At 41.9% G+C, this 22,887-nt stretch overlaps 1 protein-coding gene across 1 annotated transcript; it reads left to right on the forward strand.

Moving 5' to 3' along the window:
* Window positions 1-108: 108 nt before the first annotated feature.
* On the forward strand, window positions 109-20,383 carry PGK1 (phosphoglycerate kinase 1). Its single transcript, XM_027095584.1, has 11 exons — window positions 109-291; window positions 6,535-6,585; window positions 9,183-9,338; window positions 9,453-9,597; window positions 12,653-12,756; window positions 13,398-13,517; window positions 16,493-16,607; window positions 16,860-17,039; window positions 18,971-19,148; window positions 19,427-19,525; window positions 19,897-20,383. The coding sequence occupies exons 1-11, from the start codon at window positions 227-229 to the stop codon at window positions 19,935-19,937; spliced, it is 1,254 nt and encodes a 417-aa protein (XP_026951385.1). The 5' UTR covers window positions 109-226; the 3' UTR covers window positions 19,938-20,383.
* The last annotated feature ends 2,504 nt before the right edge of the window (window positions 20,384-22,887 follow it).

Genomic DNA, 22,887 nt, shown 5'->3' on the forward strand with positions numbered 1-22,887 from the left:
AATAGCAGCGCGCAGGCGCCTTCGGGCCGCGTCCTATAGCTGCCCGAGTGGCTGGCGAGCAGGGTGCGGCGTCCGGAAAGGGGCGGGGAGAGGTTGTAGGCGGGGTGATCGAGCCCGCTAGGCGCTCGGCATTTTCCACGCGTTCCGAGCGCGAGTCGGCTGCAGTCTAGCCGCTGTCGCTTAACAGTCTCTTCCCCCGGCCTCTCGCTGCCGCTGAATTGCCAAGATGTCGCTCTCTAACAAGCTGACTCTGGACAAGATGGACGTGAAGGGGAAGCGGGTCATCATGAGGTAATCCTCGGGACTCTGCCGCAGCCTCTTCGGCCGGGGCCGACTTGCTTTCCCTCTTGCCCAAAGTGAACTTTAGTTCTCGTCTCGGCCCCATGGGTCCTAGCCCTGCAGGACTGGGCTGCCCACCACTGTGGCTGAAGCTTTGCCCGGATTTAACGGTTTCTAACCTCATTTTCCCTAACCCAAAAAGTGAGCCGAAGTTGCCCTTTGCGGGTTGGATCCACCCAGGAAGGGCTCAGATTGCAGGGATCCATTTTGCTCTCTTCTCTTATTTCTGAAAGGCAGTTCTATCCCCTCCAGTTCCCAGTTGGCGAGGTGCGATGTGATGCTTAGCCTGCAGATCCCTAGACCCCCAGGGAAGGGACCTTGAAAGGCCATTTGGTTAGTTTCCCTTCCCCCACCACCGTAGACCGTCCCAGACAAATCAGAAACGGCCCTGCACAAAAGGACATCTTTCCCAGAGAATGTTGATTTCATTGTTCAGGAGTAGAACCCACTAAAGCGTTGGGGGTGGGAGGGAGAGGTGGGGTGGGCGCACCGAAGGAGGCCCTGCAGGGCTTATGTAACAGGCCGCTGCCGCTCTACGTGTCTTTGGACTACAGGCCATGGGTTTTGCACCAGGTTTATGCCACATACTGGGTAATGCTAGAGCAGGGTGTGGCTGCTCATTCTTGCTGTTCTCTAACCTCACCCCCACAGGTGGCTAGAGAAGCAGGATATTAGAAGTGGGGAAGGCTCCCCATGCGCTTTGGGGTCTTTTACTCCAAACATGTGGATTCCTGGTCACTTACCAACATGGCTTTTCCCTTGTTTGCCAGAGTTAACTAGTATAATGTGTGGAGCTTTTACATTTATCCTTTTCGTAACATGTACATTCGTGCATGCCAGGAGCTAAGTGCAGGAATTCAGTTAGGTATGTAACTGATGGACTTGACCTTGACAGGATCCAAGGGTGGCGCTTTTGTGGGGGCCATAAGGCCATAAGGCCATAAGGGCTTGAACTGATAGCGTTGTGTAGTCTTGTCCTTTTAGGGAAGTGGTTGATTGATGGGCAGGCATGTGCATGATGTGATCCAGCCCCTTTCCCAATTTGGGCTGGTTCAAGAGAGGGCAACTTTTGGATATTAATGGATGCAGAAAGCAGTAGGGGATCTCCCTTTACCTAAGGCTTAAACGAAGGTAGGCACTGTGAATTAGTGAACTGTATGGACACCCTAAAAGTTCATGTAGCTTTCCCCTTCCCTCTTATTTCATTATGGCCACTATTAGTTTGCAATTGGCCTTCTCTGCCCTGCTATGGAAATAATTAGAAGAACTCAATGGCTTATGGCCATGAAGAACACCTGGTGTCCCCCTTTTGCTAAATCACCTAGTCCTTTGCAATCTGGACAAAGTAGGAATCATAGCCATCCTAGTATTAGATAAGGGCCCTATCTACCCCTCAGATGCTCTTAAGGAAGGGGGATAGACCCTATGAAAAACAGGACAAGTGGACATTGGCATGCAACTAGATCTTAGATTTTAGTGATTTCCTTCCATCTCCACTGTGCTCAAGGCTGACCTTTCCAGATGTAGGCACCAGCTGAAAGACAAGAGGTGGGGCATCATCTTGGCTACCTTCCTACAATTGCAGTCTTGGGCTTTATCTCCTCTCTTCCCAGGGAAACTGGCTTGAGGAATTATCTGGGCTGGCTGGGAGTGAGACTAGAGGAGGTGCTTATCTTTTCTCCCTATGGACCTAATATGAAATATGTTTCTGCCCAAGGGCTCAAAGTTTCATTTAATACAGATTAACCCTGAGCCTTGAAATGATTGACTAGTCCTGTTTTGCTGATGGAAAATGACCTGTCCAAGGTCACTGAACTAGCAAGTTGGTGGTAGAGCCAGGACTAGAATTTGGGTCTCCTTGGTTACCAACCAGATTCTCTAAATTCTTGGACATAGTGAATAGGGACAGGTTAAAATAGACCTTTGTCCGCTGAAGGTTGCAGTCAATAATTTTTCCCTGTAATCTGGATAGAACTTATTTGGCCTGAGAACAGGAAGTTGCTTTTTTCTCAGATTATTAATGTAGCTCTAGAACAGAGGCAGCCATGCCTCATCAGCTCAAATTTCTTTTTGTCTCAATTGCCTTTATGTGGTGCTTGCTGGCAGTGCTCTGGAAGTGGGGCCTCCGGAGTAGTGGCTGCTTCACTTGCCTCCTCTCTTTATCTTGCAAAAGGGAGCTGTGATGTTTGTAGAGTCTTCGGGCCCCTGCTTTGAATGCCAAGGGAAATTGACTGATTTGTTGAGGGAACTTCAGATAGCCAGAAATCTCTGGCTAATTACCAGGTTCTACCTCAGTTTTTTAGGACTCCATTTGACTTTATAGCCCTTTGAGTAAATTTCCTGTTTAATTTTGCAATGTCATTTCCTTTTTTCTTCTCATAGGTTGCCAGTCTTACTCCTTTGCCGACTTGTGAAGTGCTTCCCTTTTGCTTGCTCTCCCCCACCTCTCTCCCTCCCCCTATTTTTTTAAACCTCACTGTTTTTTCCCTAACCTGTTGTAACTTGTTAAGCAACAGCCTTGGTGTAGTGGAAGAAGAAACGGAGGAAAAACTGAGAGCAAGGGAGGAAAAAAAAGTCTCTAAGGGAGCCGTAATACCCCAATTTTCTAGTCAGGGGCAGTAAAGCAAGGGTGGGAATGGTTCTTCTGAGAGCTTTTAATGGAACTGGGCCTGGACTCCTGCGATTTCAGGTGATAGAGTCTTGATATCTTTATTACAACTAAATTAATATTTTTAAGATTCATTTTGAAATAATTATGTACATTCACAGGAGGTTGCAAAGATAGTATAGAGAGGTCCTGTGTTCACCCAGTTTCCCTCATTGGATACATCTTACATAATTATAGTACAATATCAAGAGTAGGAAGGAAGTTGATATTGGAATAAAGTATATAATTCTTTGCTGTTTTATCACATGTGTAGATTTGTGTAACTCCCACCACAATCAAGATACAAAACTAGTTTTGTTTGAGCACTGCCAAGATCTCCCTCATGCTACTCCTTTAGAGTCGTGGCCCCTCTCCTTCCATTCCTAAACCCCTGGTAACTACTAATCTCTCCTCCATTTGTAAAATTTTGTTATTTCAAAAATGTTATATAAGTGGAATCACACAGTATATAACCCTTTGGGATGGCATTTTTTCACCCAGCATAATGCCCTCGAGATTTATCCGTGTTGTTGCATGTATCAATAGTTCATTCCTTGTATCGCTGAGTAGTAGTCTGTGGTATGGATGGTCCACAGTTTGAAGGACATCTGGGTTGTTTCCAGTTTGGGGTTATTTCAAATAAAGCTTCTGTGAATATTGAACGTTTGTGCACTAGTCTTGGTATGGACATATGCTGTCATTTCTTTTGGGTAAACATCTAGGAGTGGAATTGCTGGGTCATATGCTTAGCCTTTTGAGGAATTCCCAGACTGTTCTCCAAAGCAGCCGCATCATTTTACATTCCTACCAGCAGTATATGAGTGCTCAATGGCTCTGCATCCTCACTAGCGTTTGATGTCATTTTTTAAATTTCAGCCATTATGATTGGTGTGTAGTGATATCTGACTTTGTGCCTGAGGCTAAGCTCGGGATTGTTTAAGGGAAGTGGAAAAGGAAGGGGTGCAGATTTTACACAGAACAAGTGGAATGTGTAGGTCAGAGCAGTTTCAGTGGTGGAGTCCTTAGGAGAAGCTAAAAGCAGACCTGTTGTTGAGAGTCTAGGAGATGATGAGGGAAGATATTCCACAAACAATGAGAAGAGAGTACAAGTCCAATTCTCATCAGTAAGCTATGCCATGGCAGCGTGGATAGATGAGAGAGATTCTTGAATGTTTCCAAAGAGCTTCTCTGTCAGGGCTTGGGGGTAGGGAGCAGCACTGCAAAGGTGGCTTATGCTCAGCCCCTTGCCATTAGTCCTTTTGTTTATGTATTTATTTGGCTGTGCCGGGTCTTAGTTGTGGCATGCAAACTCTTAGTTGCGGCATGTGGGATCTAGTTCCCTGACCAGGGATGAACCCTAGCCCCCTGCATTGGGAGTGCGGAGTCTTAGCCACTGGACCACCAGGGAAGTCCCATAGCCCTTTTGAATGTGGGCCTTCTGGGAGGCTGCAGGGGGTGGGAGAAAATGACTCTTGGTAATGGGATACTCTGTCCTCTTTGGAATGCACTTTAAGGCTGGCAGGGGCCTCGTTCAGGATATTTAAAGAAGATGCTTAGAATCAGAATCGAGTAGCCTGAAATTAAGTAGACTGTATTTCTTTCTTTAGAGGCATACTGCCTTTATTTTTTTTAAGATTTTAATTAAAATGTTTGAATATAGAATTAGTCCTTCAACTCACCTTTGGAAAAGCTGTTCTTCAGTGAACTAGACTACAGACCTAGGGGACATAGGAAATTGGTGGTCTTCTTAGTAGATCTAGGATTTTGTAATTGTCTGCCAAGCCTCAGCCTTAGAGAGGAAGGCCTAGTGATGGAGCTTTGTGGTCAAACATGGCAGCAGTCTTTTTGACTAGGTCATACCTTCACAGTAGTCCCTTAGTGCGTGTTGCTAGCTGTTTTTAGTAACGGTTGATCTGCCTTTTAGATCACAGAATCACGTTTTGGAGAAGCCTTAGCATGTATAATAATAGCTACCACTTTTTTTTTTTTTTGCGGTACGCGGGCCTCTCACTGCTGTGGCCTCTCCCGTTGCAGAGCACAGGCTCCGGATGCGCAGGGTCAGCGGCCATGGCTCACGGGCCCAGCCGCTCCGCGGCATGTGGGATCCTCCCGGACTGGGGCACGAACCCATGTCCCCCTTATCGGCAGGCAGACTCTCAACCACTGCGCCACCAGGGAAGCCCAATAGCTACCACTTTTATGGCACTTACTGTGTATCAGTTACTCTCCAAAGCACTTTCCAAATCGGTAACACATTTAATTCTCACAATAACTGTGAAGTAGATAGTAGTATCATCCCCATTCTAGAGATGAGAAAAAAATCACTTAAAAAGGATCTTGGCAGGCAAAACTTAGACCTTACAGATAGCTATCACACATCGTTGTTTTCAGTCAGATTGAAGTAGCCCAAGGTTCTAAGGAGTTCGCAAGAAGGGGGAAGGAATGATCAGTTCTTAAAAATGGTAAAGCAGCAATCTGTTGGGTAAGAAAGAAGACTGCAGTAAATTGCTACCCACACCCCCAACTCCCCCCCCACCCCCCACCCCCGGCTGTGTGCTGTGCCATGTGGCTTGTGGGATCCCGACCAGGGATTGAACCTGGCCCCCAGCAGTCCTAACCAGTGGATCCTAACCACTGGATCGCCAGGGAATTTCCTGCTTGTGCTATCTGGATCACTTCTTTTCTAATTGCCAGTTTGTCAGGTGGGCAGGGTCACATGTTCCATCCTCTCCTCTAAGGCTTTTATTTTCTTTAACTAAAAAAAAAATTTATTGAAGTATAGTTGATTTACAATGTTGTGTTAGTTTCAGGTGTACAGCAAAGTGTCCTCTCAGGCTTTTAGAAAGAGGCTATCTTTTTGTTATTGTCTGTGTTTTGCTTGAAGGATACTGTTTGAACTTGGTCTTGAATACTGGGTTTCTTTCTGGTCCCGAGGTCCCAGCCTTTCTCCCAAAAGAATGATATTCTCTTGACATGTTTTATTGTTCCAATTAATTTTTTTCTTTTGAATAATGTTTGCTTCCTTAGAACCCAGAAATACTATCAAAGGAATCAAAATCCAGACGTGTTCCCTATAACCCTTCACTCCTCCAGCTGCCACTGTTATTGGATACTATCATGCTGGGCCCACATAGAAATCTTTTTAGATGGTACTGGCTTTAGCTTCCCTGGTCTTCAGGGCTAGTTCCTGTGATTTAAGTTGTTTTTTATTTTTTAAAATTTCTCTTTTAAAAAGTATGAGATACGTACCTAAAAGGGCACAAATCATAAGCTTCAGAGAGCGATCACTAAAGGAGCACATTTGTCACCCAGGTCAAGAAAGAGAACATTACCAGAACCCCTGAAGCTCCCTCTGGTGTCCTATCCCAGTCACTACTCCTACCCTCGTCCCCATGGCTAATCACCATCTTCTGATACTGCTGATTATTTTTAAGGTGACTTTTGAACTTCAACTTATTTAACTGGTTCACTAAAAGTCCCTCTCCTAATCTTTGGGGGAATGGAAAATTGATCATGGCTCTGAACCCAACACTTTGTTTCTTTTTCAGAGTGGACTTCAATGTCCCTATGAAGAACAACCAGATAACAAACAACCAGAGGTAATGTCCCTGCTAATCCTTGAGCTAGGTTTACGATGTCCCTGGGTCTGAGTATATGGGATGAAATGGTTTTACTTCCTTATTGTAGAACTATGATAACTTAAGTCATGTGATCTTGGCTTTCAACAACCCACCATCTGGTTTGCCTTCTTATGAGAATTTAGAAATTGAAAAAAATCATTTTAAGAAAGCGATTTTTTTCTCCTCCCATTTTTTTTAAATTTGAAGAATTTGGTGTTATGCATTTTTAAAGAATATAAAGGTTTACGGTTACTTGGCTTCCCTTGCAAAATGAAGAACTGTGCGTGTAGTTTTACCAGCCTCTATTCTAGCTGGCCCTGATAAAATCAGTTTTTGAGAATTTTGATTTAAGGGAAAAGACTACAGAAGTAATATTTTCAGTTTAGGCTGCTCCAAATGTCTTGGCTGCTAGATTCAGAAGCAGAAATTTTAAGTGATAGTACTGCTCTTGCTTTTGACTAGATTGTAAAAGAAGGTTTTATTTTAAATTTTAAATGAAAGGTTTGAGCTGGAAAGGTACGTTCCAATGGTATAGACCAGCAGTGTCTAATAAAAATATAATATGAGCCACATGTAATTTAAGATTTTCTAGTGGCCACATTAAAAAAGTAAAAAGAAACAGGTGAACGTAATAATACATTTTATTTAATCCAGTAAGCCCCAAATAATCATTTCAGTATGTAATCAATTAAAAATTAATCAAAGGAACATTTAACTTTTTTGGTATTATTTGAGATCCAGCACATACCAATCTGGACTAGCCACATTTCTAGTATTCAGGAGACACCTGTGGCTAATGGCTACCATATTGTACAGTGCAGGTATAGACCCAGAACACTTTCAGATATTGGCCCCAGAATAGAGCTTGGCATTTTGCCAAGCACATCCCTGCTGCACCATAGTGGAAGGTCTTTGTACAAGGCACCTCTGACCCTTCTTGACTTTCATTATTTTCTGTAGCACACATAAAAGATTGGAAATATGCCTATCAAGGTATTTTATAAGTAAAAAACAGAGAAACAGGTCTGAGTAGATCTTTTCATTTTCAGAACTCCATGGAGTTGATTAACAAAATGAAGCATTAGAAATAATAGGACTTGGCCAATAATGGATAGCCCTGAAGATTAATTGGATTTCATTGGGCAAACGTTGTACCTGATGAAGGTTTCTTCTTTATTTGGTATAAATGAGTTTTTATATCTGCCAAGTAGCATAAGATATTTTAGAAACATAACTTGGCTTTTTATTATTCCATTCTCTGCTGAAATGTCACCTTATCAGAGAGACTTTCCCTGGCCACCCTCTCTAAAATCCTCTTCACCACTATTCTCCATTCTTGTCTCCCTACCTTGCTTTATTTTCTTCATAGTTCTTACCACTTCTATGAGAGCAGAGACTATTTTATTTACTATTGTATTCTCAGAATCTGATATAGTAGCTGCCACAAAAGAAGCATCCAATAAATATTTTTTGAATAAATAAATGATTTTCTTTGTTATCGATTTTAATTTCTTAAAGACTGCCAAGAATGGAAAGTTAGTATTGAGTTTGTAACAAAAATTTGAAGTGTTTAAAGGAGGTTTAATAAATGTTAGGTTAAACTATAATTTAGTAAATGCAATGCATTATGTAAACCACATTCTATATAATGTATTTATTTTTACCTACATAAAAAAGTGACTTAGGATCTGTAACGGGTACAGAAAAGTTACATGTTTTTCAGTTTTCCCCAAATTTCTTGTAATGGTTTCAAGATTTGGGAATTTTATATTTCTTCCACAGTCAAACACTTAGGATGTTTCAGGGGTCCCTAAGACCACCCACATATTTGGTGATTCACTGGAAGGACTCACAGGACTCAGCATATAGTTCTCACTGCTAAAGTTTATTACAGTGAAAGGATGCATGACAGTATCAGCAAGGGGAAAAGACACAGGCAGAATTTGGAGAAATCCATGCATGGGCTTCCATGCTTTCTCCCTCTTATGATGGGACACACCAAGCATGCTCCTTTCTCCAGCAGTGAAAAATGCAATAATTGTGTGCAATGTTTCTGTCCAGAGAAGCCCTTTAGAGACTCAGCTCCCAAGATTTTTACTGGCAGCTGATCACATAGGCACCCTCTGCCCAGCAACTACCAAAATTCCTCCTAGAGGGAAGCAAGTGTTGAGCGTAAATCACCTTGTTTGTACGGACAGTCTAGGAACTGTGAGCAGCCCTTGTCAGAGAACTGAGGGACCACTTCAAAAGCCAAGTTCCCAGATACCAGCCAAGGGCCAACCTTGCAAGCAGGTCCTTCTGAAGATAACAGCTTCAGTCCTGCTATATTAACTCTTTTCTGCACAAGGGGCAAAACATGATGAGATTGTATAATCCTAGGGGGGAGGGTTGACATCCTAATTAACTTATTCCTCTGCACATGGACCTGAGGACCATCGCTGAGTTGTTGACAGTAGATTTGAAGGAATTTGGAGAAGAAAGGGGGCTTTATGTTTTATGAGGCCATGAATAGAATAGTTACCACTAATTCTTAGGAGTAACCTTACTCTCTACCTGTTGTCTCTTTTTGGTTGCAGGATCAAGGCTGCCGTTCCAAGCATCAAATTCTGCTTGGACAATGGAGCCAAGTCAGTTGTTCTTATGAGCCACCTGGGCCGGCCTGATGGTGTCCCCATGCCTGACAAGTACTCCTTGCAGCCAGTTGCTGTAGAACTCAAATCTCTGCTGGGCAAGTACGTTTCAGGCTCTGGTGCTGGTGGACTCTGTGACAGATGTTGTCAAGCATGTTGTTATTGGTTCTTAACTTTCTGACTGCTCAAGTGTTTTCCATGTTGTGCTCTCCCCAGGGATGTTTTGTTCTTGAAGGACTGCGTGGGCCCAGAAGTGGAGAAAGCTTGTGCTGACCCAGCTGCTGGGTCTGTCATCTTGCTGGAGAACCTTCGCTTTCATGTGGAGGAAGAAGGGAAGGGAAAAGATGCTTCTGGGAACAAGGTAGGACCTGTGATTTTGACATTAGTGAGGGTGAGGAGGGCTGAGTGTATAAGAGACTGTGATTGAAGAGTAGAGGAAGCTTATGTTTATTTTGACAGCTTTTTGTTGAAGTACAGCATACGATTAAAAATGCACAAATGCACAGCTTGATGAATTATCACAAAGTAAGCACACCTGTGTAATCACCACCTAGGTCAGAGAATAGGATATTGTCAGCATCCCAGAAGCCCTCCTCATCATGCTCAAGTGGTTTTGAAATACATTGGAAAAATACGTGAACACCATTTGGGTGTATGAGGATTTGGTGAACATGCTGCTTCTAATTGTCCCTTTGTTACACACCTGGCCTGTGATACATGAAGATTGTTTTTTCTAATAGTATGTGATAATATCCTATCAAAGGGGGAGGCTGTGATTGCCAAGTGCTGAGAGCAGACATTCACAGGTGGTTGTTGGCTGGGGGCATGGTGGTGAGTATCCATGATACACCAGGTGTTCCTCCAGGAGAGCCAGTTTTAGATTTTTTGTTTGTCAAGGCTGGAACTGTTTTTCTAAGCAACAGGCCCTGGTGTGTTATAGAAGGACAATCTGTATTTTTATTTGGAAGGGGAATTAACTTAAAGCTTGAGCTTGATACTTTTAACACACTAAATTAAATTTGATATCATTGGGATTTTCTTATAAAAGAATCATGTGAGCAGAAAAAGTACTTTCCTAAGTCAAGTGGAAAGGGACTATTTGGGACATTTGATTGTAGTTGGGTAAATGATGGTCATGATGATACTGCCTTGGGTTTAAGACATTTTTCTTAAGAAGTGTAAAGCATCTTTCTTTGAATTTCTTCTTAAGGAAGTACAGATATCATCATATTTTCAAAAAAAACCTAGGTCTCAGAAAGGCAGTCATTTGATTAAAGTTAGAGGTAGTGGTACTGTTGCTGGGCCTTATATAGAGCTCAGTCCATTAGATCAGCAAACTTTCTGTAAAGGGCCAGACAATAAATATTTTAGGCTTTGTGGACCATACGGTCAGCCACAACCTTATATGGTCTCTGTTGGAACTATTCAGCTCTGACATTGTTGTGCAAAAGCAACCATAGGGAAAAAACCGAAAATTTTTTAAAAAGGCAACCACAGATAACCCACAAAATAGATTACTGTGAACGACAACCAGAATTCAAATATTAAATGATAAAGCTGGCTCTTTGAGGATGATTTAGAATTTGCCTATTGGTAGAAGGGAAGCTGAAAGCACCCTTTAAGTACTTTCCACTCTTAAGGTCTTTAGTATCTTGTGGAACAAGGTGCTCTGAGGCTAGCGTCTCAAGCTCCTGTTGTACTTCTGACATTTCTTAAGGTCATTGCAGTGCCTGCTTTCAAGCAGTGCCTGCTTTCTTTTCTTAGCACTGCAGGTTCTGGTCTTGCCTTATCTTGCCTTTGGCATGGTCTTGCTAGAGTAGTATGAGTCAAATGCTGACCTAAAATTTGGTGCCCTTTTAGACTGAAACTCAACCAGCTATACGCTTGGGCTTAGAAATGGCAGGAGGCAACTGGCAAATTGAGGCAAAACCTTTTATTCAGGAAGTGATGAACCAACTATGCTAGTCTATGTCTTTTTTAGTTAGTTTACTTTACATTTAGTGTCCAGTGGCTTTTCATGCTTGAAATTTCAGGAGCCAGCCATAAGTTCAAAGTGGATAAAAACAAAGCGAGGGCATGAAATTTTTCCTTTATCCAGTGTGCCTGCATTGGTTTCTTAGGAGCATTCTCTTCCTTCTAGTTATTGGCAGATCAAAAATGAGAAATGGGTTCTTATTACTATTAATTTCTATAGTACCTTTTCCATGAAGAGCTTTCAGTTTGTCTCATTTTTCCTCAAACAATTCTTCTTAAATAGAGGGGTTATCTTCCCTTTTTAATAGATGGGAAGATTTCAGGGGCAGAGAACAACTTGACAAAGGTTACACAGTAAATTAGCGTCAGACCTGGTCCTAGAACCCAGGTCTCCTGCCATTTGGGCAGTGTTTTCATTACTACACACATCATCTTGCAGTCACCAGTGGCAGATTATATTCCATTGTCAAGAGATTATGGGGGCTCTACAGTCTTCAGTTTTAGCATTAGTGCCCCTGCATTCTTTGGTTCATTAGAGGAAAGCACCTGTTATCTGTGGCAGCCTCCTTCTCCTCAGTACATGGGAGAATGGGAGAATGGGAGTGGACAGTGACTGAAACAAACATCTGTTTTGTGCTCTTCCCTGCCATGTCCCTCTTATCTGGCTTCCTGTGCATCTTCACTTTATTTCCTACTGGAGACTCTGTTCATCCTGCTGCCCTGCTTTCTTTCCCCTATGGGAGCATGGTGGGTATTATCCCTGGATAGTGAGCCGACATTCAAAGCCCTATGTTTTACTTCTAGTTTTTGTTCCTCTTTCTTTTTTGTAGAAGTGTATTGTTTTATCAGATGCCTAACTTCCAGGGAAAGCTATATGAATTACCTCCTTTTGCTATTATATAAAATGTTTCTGAGATCCTTTTCTGTTGTCATGTTTCCATCTGCCTTCTCTGTTCCAGCCTGCCCTTGTTGCTTTGATGAGGAATATGTATGAGGGCCTTTTTCCCTTTGCAGAAGGGTCTTGGTAGCCAGCAGCTTGACTCAAGTATAATCCTAAATTTTACAAGGAGAATATGTTAGAATGAGGAAATGAGTCAAGATAAGGAGAGAGAAGGATAATTCGAGTCTTGTCCTAGGAGCTGGAAAGAGGCCAGTGGGATGTGATTAGGGGTTAAGCTGTGGTTCAGGAATCTTAGGCTTGCAATTTGAGAGAAGGTGGAGGAGAGCAGAAACATGCAGAAATGACCCAAAAACCTGGAATATTAGGAAGAAAGAACAGATCCTGTTGCTAGTTTTAAAAACTGCTATCCTACCAACTCAGGGTCTTTAGAGGTGTTGAAGAGGACTCTTGGCATGAAATGCTTTTACAGTTGTCTTTGGAGCCATCAACATTTCCTGTGTTGTTGTTTTTCCTTTTTTTTTTTGTTTGTTTTTCTCTGCAGGTTAAAGCTGAGCCAGCCAAAATAGAAGCCTTTCGAGCTTCGCTTTCTAAGCTAGGGGATGTCTATGTCAATGATGCTTTTGGCACTGCTCACCGAGCCCACAGGTACTAAAAGTTTTTTGCTCATTGTCAAACTGGGAGCATTATTTCTCTGTTTACTTGAGCAGCCCAAGCTCTGGCTTGCTTTTGGATATTTCTGTATTATATTATGATCTTTTTGGCTTCTATCTCTAATTGGAGCTACAAATTACACTGAGGTTCTTGTTGAGTATCTCCGATCTAAAGAGGAAATAAAAGCAAATGTTGAGAATTGTGGAGCTTTTTGTTGAGCTTCAGGAAGATGTTCCTCTGTCTCACTTTGGGATATTTCGTGGAGAGCTCTCCCTTTGTGAATGCTGTGGGAGTGGAATCTTAGGCTGTCAGTAGGAAGCAAACTGAGGAATCCTTTCCTGTTGTCATCACCTGGCTGATTATTTATTGTGGTTAAACCCTTGGCCTGAAGACTATTAATTGGGTATCTTAAATTCTACCTTAGGTCATTGCTTTTCACTTGTTCCCCTTGACCCTGCATTATTAGTCAAAAATCTTACCTTGTACCTAAGTGTTTTGTTGCAGTTTGGGCATGAAAACCGTGGTGGCCTGGCATCTCAAAAGTGAAAGTATTTTCAGTGATAAGGAGATGGCCTCTAGAATTGGGAGAATTGCTAGGGATTGACCTAACATTTGAATGTCTCGTTCATTTCTAGCTCCATGGTGGGAGTAAATCTGCCAGAGAAGGCTGGAGGATTTTTGATGAAGAAGGAGCTGAACTACTTTGCCAAGGCCTTGGAGAGCCCAGAGCGACCCTTCCTGGCCATCCTGGGCGGGTATGGAGAACGCTTCAAGATCATGCTTTAAGTAGTGTTTTTGCCTGGTAGTAGGCCATAACTTGGGTGGTTTATTGTCAGATAGCACAATCAAACTGGGTGACTGAGGAGAATTTAATAAAGGGACTATCTAAAAAGGTGTGGGTAGGGTTTAGGGAAACCCAGAAGGGACAGTACAGTAATCTGAGGCAACAGTCATCACCATCCCTAGGCCTGAAGGGAAAAAGGAAAGGGATGGTTACCAAAATCCAGAGACAGTGGTTGCGTGGAGAGGTCTCTCTGATAGAAACCATAGCCTTCGGTCAAGGGATGTAGGGATAGTCATCTAGCAGGGAAGGAGCCAGGGAAATAGATACTCTGATCTCCTTTTAATGTCCTGCTGATGTACCCCCTCCTACCCACAATGGGCTGCAACCTAGCTGGACGTCAGAGGGCAAGGGAACTCCTTGATGCAGTCCACTCAGGTCAGCCTCCTGGGACAGAGAACAGGGCTGGAAAGGATAGAAAATGGCTCTGGAGGGAAGAATCGGAAAGATCCACCATTGCTCATCTAACGATTTTTGAAGCATTTCAGCCTCTCAGATATGAAAACCTCCTCATATGTGTTTAATATATCATTTGGAACTCATTTCTCCAGCTCACATACCTTTTTATATTTTCTCCTGTGGGGAAAGGTACCCTGTGAATAGTGATATTCTACTGGCTTAGTTAAAAATACAAATTTCAGAAGTGCAACTCAAGAGGCTAGGAGGATACATTTTAGGTGACAGAGACCTGGGACTGCTTGGATAAGATCTTGTCACTTGGCATGGCTATCTAGATGGCAGCCTCTTTATGGCTAGATGCTCCTGACCCTCTTATGAGCGGGGCTTTTTTTTTTCCATGGGAATGAACACACTCAGCATTTCCCTATGAATGCTGACTCGAGTTGGGTGTCAATTTCAGATAGCATAGTTGCTCTCCAGGTTCATGAGCCCAGTTTCAGGGTCCTAAAAATAGTTAAGGTGGGTATAGGTTGTTATCTGTGTCCTGGAATCATTGCCCCTCTTGTGCACTGGTTTATAAAGGTCAGACTCTGATCTTTGCTTCTCTGGAGATTAGGAGTTGGGCTTTGTTCTCCAACCTTCTGTAGATCTGGAATATGGAAGTGAGTGCCACCTAGGGGTTATGATTAGGTTTTGGACTCTGCCTAAAATAGCTATTTTGGGGAAGTTGACGTGGAGGTTTTTTTTTGCCACCTTTCTTGCAATGTAGTCTCCTTAGAACATTAACAGTTTAGGGGAAGATTTTACATTTTATTAAAAAACGTTGTGTTGGGAATTCCCTGGTGGTCCAGTGGTTAGGACTCAGTGCTTTCACTGCCGAGGGCCCTGGTTCAATCCCTGGTTGGGGAACTAAGAACCCACAAGCCGCACGGTGCAGAAAAAAACCCATTATTATGGAAACGCTCAAACATTACAGAAGTTGAAAGAATAGTATAATAAACCCCCAGGTACCTCTCACCCTGCTCTAATAATTATTGGCATTTTTGCCAATCCTGTTTCATCTGTCCTCTAATCCTTTTTTTTGTCAGGAGTATTTGAAAGCAAGCCTTAGGCATCATATAATTTCATTTCTCATACTTCTGTATGCATCTCATAACTGATGAGATTTCTTTTAAATAACCACCGTGTGTTATACCTAACAAAATTTAACAATTTTATTACTATCATCTAATACCCAGTCTGTATTCAGAAATTCTCCGTCATTTCAGAAATGCCTTTTTACAGTCAGTTTGTTTGAATAAGGATCCAGATGAAGTCCATGCATTGAATTTGCTTGTTAGGTATATTTTATTCTATAATAGTTCCCTCTTCATTATTATTTTCATTCCATTGATTTGTTGAAGAAGCAGGGCATTTGATCTGTAGAACATCCCACATTCTTTAGAAGACATTGAGTCTCGTTTCTCCCTCTTTCTCTGTCTCTCTCTCTCTTTCTGTGTGTGTCTGTTTCTGTATAAAACAGTTAATCCATTCTTACCCTTGGTGGTGACCAGTCTTTACAAGTGAGATATCTATAGTCTCTTTCCATCCATTCTCCCACATCGCTATTGTTTTGAACCTCCATTTCACAAATCCTAGCATAGGGCCTCTCACAGAGTAGGTATCATCTTGTTTATTGAATGAAGAGGTAGATAGGCCCAAGGTGATTGGTTCATTTAGGTGGGATTTAGATATATAAGAATATCTGTGGAAGGCAAGCTATTACTTATGTGAAGGATTTTAAAGGTTGTGCTTCAAGTGAATGTTTTTCTTTTGTTTAGATATTTTTTTTCTCTCGGAGGTGAAAGGTACATCTGTGTTTATTATCTTATTTCCCTCTACTAGAATATAAGCTCCAAAGGGGTAGGGATCTTCTCTTTTGCCCAGTGATGTTTCTCAGAGACCTAGAACCTTGTCACAGAGTAAGTGCTCAATCAGTGTGTTGAATCAAATGGTCCAATAGAATAAGGAATGCCATAAAGCAAATGTTCCAGCAGCTGAGCATGGACCTAAGAGTGTGAATATCTATTTTTGCTCAGTATATATTCATTTCGTATATAATCTGGTTCCTGCTCTAGGATTAGGACAGTTGTCAGGGAGCTCAGGGATTCCACAATTAGCAATCTTTCTCAGGTACAATTAGCAATCTTGACCCTTTGATTTTTGGGGGAAGAGAAGGGGCAAAATAGATCTATTTGGAACTTGTGATTTCTTTAGATGATTGTAAGTCTTCTAAGCCCTTCTTCGCCAAGAGCTACACCTTAAAAGGATTTATTAGTAATGGATTGGCTTTTCTGGTTGGAGAAACGTAGGGCAAAGTTAGCCAATACTTTTGTCACTCTGTGGGACATTTCTCTGTTCCTGTCTCTTAATATCAAAACTCAGGCTTTATGTAATATCAGTTCCTTAGTCCATTGTTCTTTGGGTGATGATTCTTGCTTTCCCTTCCAGAGCTAAAGTTGCAGACAAGATCCAGCTGATCAGTAATATGCTAGACAAAGTCAATGAAATGATTATTGGTGGTGGAATGGCCTTTACCTTCCTTAAGGTGCTCAACAACATGGAGGTAGGAAACCAATGCCAAGTGGATGTGAAATAGCTCTCCATGAGAAATAGCCAGTTATGTAAATTTAAAAAGGAAATTAGCTTCTGACATGAGCCCTACAAACTCCCATTTTTATTTATTTTGCAAGTTGTTTTTCTTTCGTCTTTGAATTATTCCTTTGTATTGTGTTGTATTTTGTTCCTGTCTGCTTTGTGAGGTAATCACATTCTTAGTATAGAGGCTGATCTTCATCATCTTGACTTTCCTGTGTAGATTGGCACTTCTCTGTTTGACGAAGAGGGATCCAAGATCGTCAAAGACCTGATATCCAAAGCTGAGAAGAATGGCGTGAAGATTACCTTGCCTGTTGACTTTGTCACTGCCGATAAGTTTGATGAGAATGCCAAGACTGGCCAAGCCACTGTGGCCTCTGGCATACCTGCTGGATGGATGGTGAGTCACTTGGGTGGTTGGTAGTATGAGTGAACAAATACATTTTGGTATCATTCATTCAACCAACCAATGGGAATTTTAAAAGAAGGGCTACAAATGTTGAGTGAGACTCTCCTTCGGGGAAAATCGATGGGGAAAAGCAGTGGTATCAGATTGCTGCTAAGACTTTTCATTAGTAATGTGGGGGCAAAACTGTTTTTTCTTTCTTCATCTATTTAATGTTTATTAAGTACTTGACTGTGTGCTGGGGATGATGCTATGTACTTTCATGGTTTGGGCTGTTCTGGATTATGTTGCTGCCTAGAAACCTGTATAAGAAATTTTTCTTATATGAAAACATTAAGATAGTACAAGTATAATTATTGCAAGCAGGGAAAAATTTATGTGTGTATTAAAGACTTATTTAGCTGATTGTAATGTTCTCCATATTTTATCATTCTAATAGCTGTACAAAATTGTTAATGGTGACATACTAGTTTGCTTATCGCTTTCCTTTTTTTTTTAGAATTATTTAAGCTTTCATATTTCTTTTTTCTTTTAAGATTTATTTTTTAAATTTATTTTTGGCTGCATCGGGTCTTAGTTGCAGCATGTGGCATCTTTCGTTGCGGCGCGTGGGCTTCTCTCTAGTTGTGGTGCTTGGGCTCCAGGGCGTGTGGGCTCTGTAGTTGTGACACGTGGGTTCTGTAGTTGTGGCACGTGGGTTCCAGAGCGTGTGGTCTCTGTAGTTTGCGGCACGCAGGCTGTAGTTGAGGCGTGCGAGCTCAGTAGTTGTGGCACATGGGCTTAGTTGCCCCGTGGCATGTGGATCTTAGTTCCCTGACCAGGGATTGAACCCGCATCCCCTGTATTGTAAGGCGGATTCTTTACCACTGGACCACCAGGGAAGTCCCATCACTTTCCTTTTGATAGGCATGTGGGTTTTATTTAGTTCAGTGTTTCTCAAAGTGTAGTCTCAAGAACAGCAGCATCGGACTTGCCTGCTGGCACAGTGGTTAAGAATCCGCCTGCCAGTGTAGGGGACGTGGGTTCGATCCCTGGTCCGGGAAGATTCCACATGCTGTGGAGCAACTAACCCTGTGCACCACAACTACTGAGCCTGCGTTCTAGAGCCTGGGAGCTACAACTACTGAGCCCACCAGCCTACAGCCCGTGCTCCACAACAAGAGAAGCCACTGCAATGAGAAAAGCCTGCACACCACAACGAAAAGTAGCCCCCACTGGTGGCAACTAGAGAAAGCCTGCGTGCAGCAACGAAGAACCAAAGCAGCCAAAAATAAATTAAAAAGAGAACAGCAGCATCAGCATCATTTTGAAACTCATTAAAAAATGCAGATTCCTGCCCCCTGCCCCCCGACCTGCTGAAGCAGAAACTCTGGGGGTAAGGTCCAGAAATTTGTGCTCGAACAAGCCATCCTGGTGATTCTGATGCACAACAAGATTTGAGAACCACTGATCTAGTTTAGTGTTTTTCAACCTCGGCACTATTGACGTCTTGGGTAGTTTTAGTTGTGGAGGGCTGTTGTTGCCTTATAGGATGTTTAAGGCATCTTTGGCCACTAGATGCCAGAAGCAACCTCCTACCATCTCCAAATCATGACAATCAAAAATGTCTTGAGACATTGCCATATGTTCCCTAGGGAGGAATGGAATTGACCCTAGTTGAAAACCACTTATCTAGTTACACACAATCATAAAATAGTGTGGCTAAGAATGTTTTTATCAAATAACTTTTGAGGTTTTCCCTTAGACTTGATCTTCCATAAAGGATATGAACAGGTTTATAATTTTAAAGAATGAGGGGTATCTTTTGGTTCTAGAAGACACTCTGGTGTTCAGCCTTGAGTTCTGGTCTTGGTGGAGGTATGGTATTTGCTCCTCTAAGTAGCTTTTATTGGTAGCTCATCCTCTCTTTTAACTCTGCCCCTTAGGGCTTGGACTGTGGTCCTGAGAGCAGCAAGAAGTACGCTGAGGCTGTTGCTCGGGCTAAGCAGATTGTGTGGAATGGACCTGTGGGTGTATTTGAATGGGAAGCTTTTGCCCGAGGAACCAAAGCCCTCATGGATGAGGTGGTGAAAGCCACTTCCAGGGGCTGCATCACCATCATAGGTAAGGGGTCCTGTACAAAGCTATTGCCAATGTGAGCTGGCAGAATTCTGATCAGAGGAAAGTAGAGGGGAAATGGTTAACTTTTCCTAGGTTCCTTGGTGCCAGGTGAATCTTGAGAGCTAAATGGGTATATAATTCATGGAGGAACCTCTAAATGAGATGGACTTGGGGGGTTATCGGCTACCTTTTGGGCTCGAGAGCACATTGCCTTATAATTTTGGTGCCAATCTTTTTTCTTTTCTCTCCTTTCCCCTTTTTACTTGGCTTTCATTCAACAGGTGGTGGAGACACTGCTACTTGCTGTGCCAAATGGAACACAGAGGATAAAGTCAGCCATGTAAGCACCGGAGGTGGTGCCAGTTTAGAGCTCCTGGAAGGTGAGGTTCTTTAATGTTTTTCTGACTTATTTGGGGGAAGGATGGGGTTTATGCAGTGAGAGGTGAATAGAATGGAGTGGAGACGGTAGATAGTGTCATTAGCAGTCATTAGCTGGGCAGTACAAATGGAGGAGTTTCAAATAAAGCTCCTGGCTTCCATTTGAGGTGGGGAGGGCTACATGGGAAGACTTATTCTCAAAGAGGTTATGCTCTAGTAGACCTGGGACCCAAAATGTAAAAGTTACCTAGCTCCAGGCCATATACCCTAGAGAAGAGTTGATACGTTATTGGGCGGATAGAAGGGGACAGATCTGGCTTAGTGGATCCTATAGTAATGCTGACTGTGTGTGTGTGTGTTCTCTCAAAAACAGGTAAAGTCCTTCCTGGGGTGGAGGCTCTCAGCAGTGTTTAGTACTTTCCTGCCTTTTGGTTCCTGTGCATAGCCCCTAAGTCAACTTAGTGCTTTCTGCATCTCCACTTGGCATTAGCTAATATCTTCCTCTATGTCAAGATTCAGCTAGTGGCCAAGAGATGTAGCGCCAGGAACCCTTAAACAGTTGTATGGCATCTCAGCTCACCTTTACTGCACCCTGGCTTTGCCTACATTCTTCAAGATCCCATTTGAATTTCTTAGAGACTAAACCGTTGTCCATTCTAGAGTGCATATATTTGTATTATGCCTGTTAAAAGAAAGTGAGCTGTGTTAGCTTAGTTCTCTTTATGAAGTAGCTTATTCTGATTAGCTTTGTCATAGTTTCACCACTCAGCATGGAAACAAAATGAAATTCCAGTTGTTGGTAGGGAGATGAAGTTGGTGATCTATTAAATAAATAATAAAAATATCCATTGAAACTGGGATTTTTTTCCTGTCATATTTTGTTAGGGTGAGAACAGAATCTTGAGGAAGGGATCAGATATCTACGTCCATGTTTCTAAGTAACATGCTTAAACTGTTAACTTCTTGATTTCATACATGGGAAGATTTAGCTCTCTTATAGCCTTTGTTCCATATGTATGTCCCCTTCTTAATTCTCCCAGTATAGTTTTGTCATAATTTTAGATTTGATCAATAGAGTCTACATTGTGATTATAAATATTATTCACAGCTGAGCTATGTCATGATTATATTTACTTATGTATCTTTTAATTTTCTTTGGAGTTAAAAATAGTTTTAAAAATTAGTTTCTTTTTTTCTATGTATCTATCACTGATTCATTCCCAACATATTCAAACATATGGGACAGTAGGTTCATTTTTATTAGAGATGTCCCTCCTGCAGTCCTCTGTGTTCCTGTTCCAGTTTGTACTGGCTGCCCCCTGTGTTGGCTGTACAGCTGTTGCCCTGGGGTTTCCTGTTTCCAGAGGAAATCTCTGTAGGGTAACTCTTGGGGATTCCTTTAACCTCCTGTGTTGAACCTTCCCTTTCCTGGATCTGTTTTCCCCTTCTTTCTTGGTTTACTTCTCCTTTTTGTGAAATACAAGACTCCATCCACTAGCTTTCTGAGAAATTGAGGGCGTAGGAGGCAAAATTTTTTGTATGTCTGAAGATATCTTTATTCAACTCTTATATTTGCCTGTTTGGTTATATGTAGAATTTCAGCCTACCTATCAGTTTCTCAGACTTAAAGCCTTTGATTCACTGTCATTGCTGAAAATCTAATGACATCCTACACTTGATCTTAGCCAAAAGGCCAAAGCGATTTCAATGACATTCTTATTCTTTTATTGTCCTTGTAATTTTCCCTCCTTTCTCTTTCCTGTCATTTTAATGGGAGTTTCAGGAATGAGCAAAGGTAAATGGTGCAATTTCAAAAGGTTGTGTGTAACTGGAATTTTTCTGCTGGGCATTTTACATACTAGAGTATGTATTTCACCTTTATGGATAAAGAAATAGTTAAACTATTGGACAGGATCACAGAGCCCGTAACAGCAGGGATTCAAATCCAGGTCTGTCTGACTCCAAAGGCTGGTGCTTCTTCAGTGTGCCTCACTCCCTGAAATGATTCTTCTAGACTAGGACTTTTTTGCTTAACTCTGGAGAGAACAGCAAAAGAAAATTTTGGTGGCTGCTTTAAACAAAACAAATTTTGAAGGCTTGAATTTTTTCTAAAAATTCATTTGTATTTTAATACTGTCACCATAGTTGTAGTTAATTTTTAAAAACACCATATTTCTGCACATCTCTAATGGCATGCTCTACCCTGGTTTGAGAAGCAGGAATTCTAGTACAATCTTTTTTGTAGGTGAGGCCCAGAGATGCTACACATTGATCCAGAGAATTAATGTCATAGCCGGGCCAGAACTTTAGCATACTGATGACTTTCTTCCCCTACTGTTTACCTTTCCCTCAACATTTTATTATTTCAAATGTACAGAGGAATTGAAAGAATTGTAAACACCCATAAACCTAACACTTAGACTCTACAACTGCCATTCGTCCATCCATCAACCCCTGATTGTACCTTATAAGTAATTTCTACCAGACTCTGCTTCCAGGATCTTTTCCCCATTTATTTCAGTCATTAATCCAGAAAATGAATGGGGAAACGCAAACAGCCAAATATTTTGAGTACCTGCTATATGCTCAGGACATAATAGAGGCAGTATAAGATGATAGCAGTTATCTCCTGAAGGAATTTACAACCTAGTCAAGGAAGATAGTATATAACAAACAATTTATGCATATATAAACTAGAATTGTACAAGTATGTGCTTCCTGATTTAATACAGAGTTATGAATTATTGATAAAACACTGCAAAGGTTTAGGCTTAAGTGTAGCAAATTCACTTTTAACCCCCAGACAACATATGTATGCCTGTATATAGAAAAAAAATTATAATCATCATAAATGAGTTCAATCTCTTCTTTAGTTGTGTTTCCTGCTTCCTTTCTTTTCCTTTTTATGTCCAAAACTTCCCTCTAGTACATGATACAAAAGTCAAAAAGGAGTACAATGAGAAGACTCCTTCCTACCTTAGTCCCCTAGCCACCAGTTTCCCTTCTTAGAAGCAACCAATCACTGTAAGACTGGTTTACTTCAATCTCGAGCTACTTAATGCATATAAAAAGGGTATGCATGTGCACGTGTGTGTTGGTGTATGGTGGCATAATTACACACACTGCTTTGTACCTGTCGTTCTGATGTTTTTTTTCCTTACCTCCTGAGTTACTTCTCTTCACTCTGGACCCCTTAGGCCACATCTTCCATTCTCCCTGCATAGTGGCTGTATTCCTATATTCTTACTCAGATCAAAGACACTTGTTTCCTACTTGTAGAAGGAAGAACTTGGGATGACAGTGTCCTCACCTCATTTCCTATCAGTACATCTTTTAAAAAAAATTCCACCTAGAAGCCGGAGGA

The sequence above is a fragment of the Aethalodelphis obliquidens genome, unplaced genomic scaffold (assembly GCF_003676395.1).
Source record: "Aethalodelphis obliquidens isolate GAN/ISIS:26980383/991018 unplaced genomic scaffold, ASM367639v1 scaffold92, whole genome shotgun sequence".
NCBI lineage: Eukaryota > Metazoa > Chordata > Mammalia > Artiodactyla > Delphinidae > Aethalodelphis > Aethalodelphis obliquidens.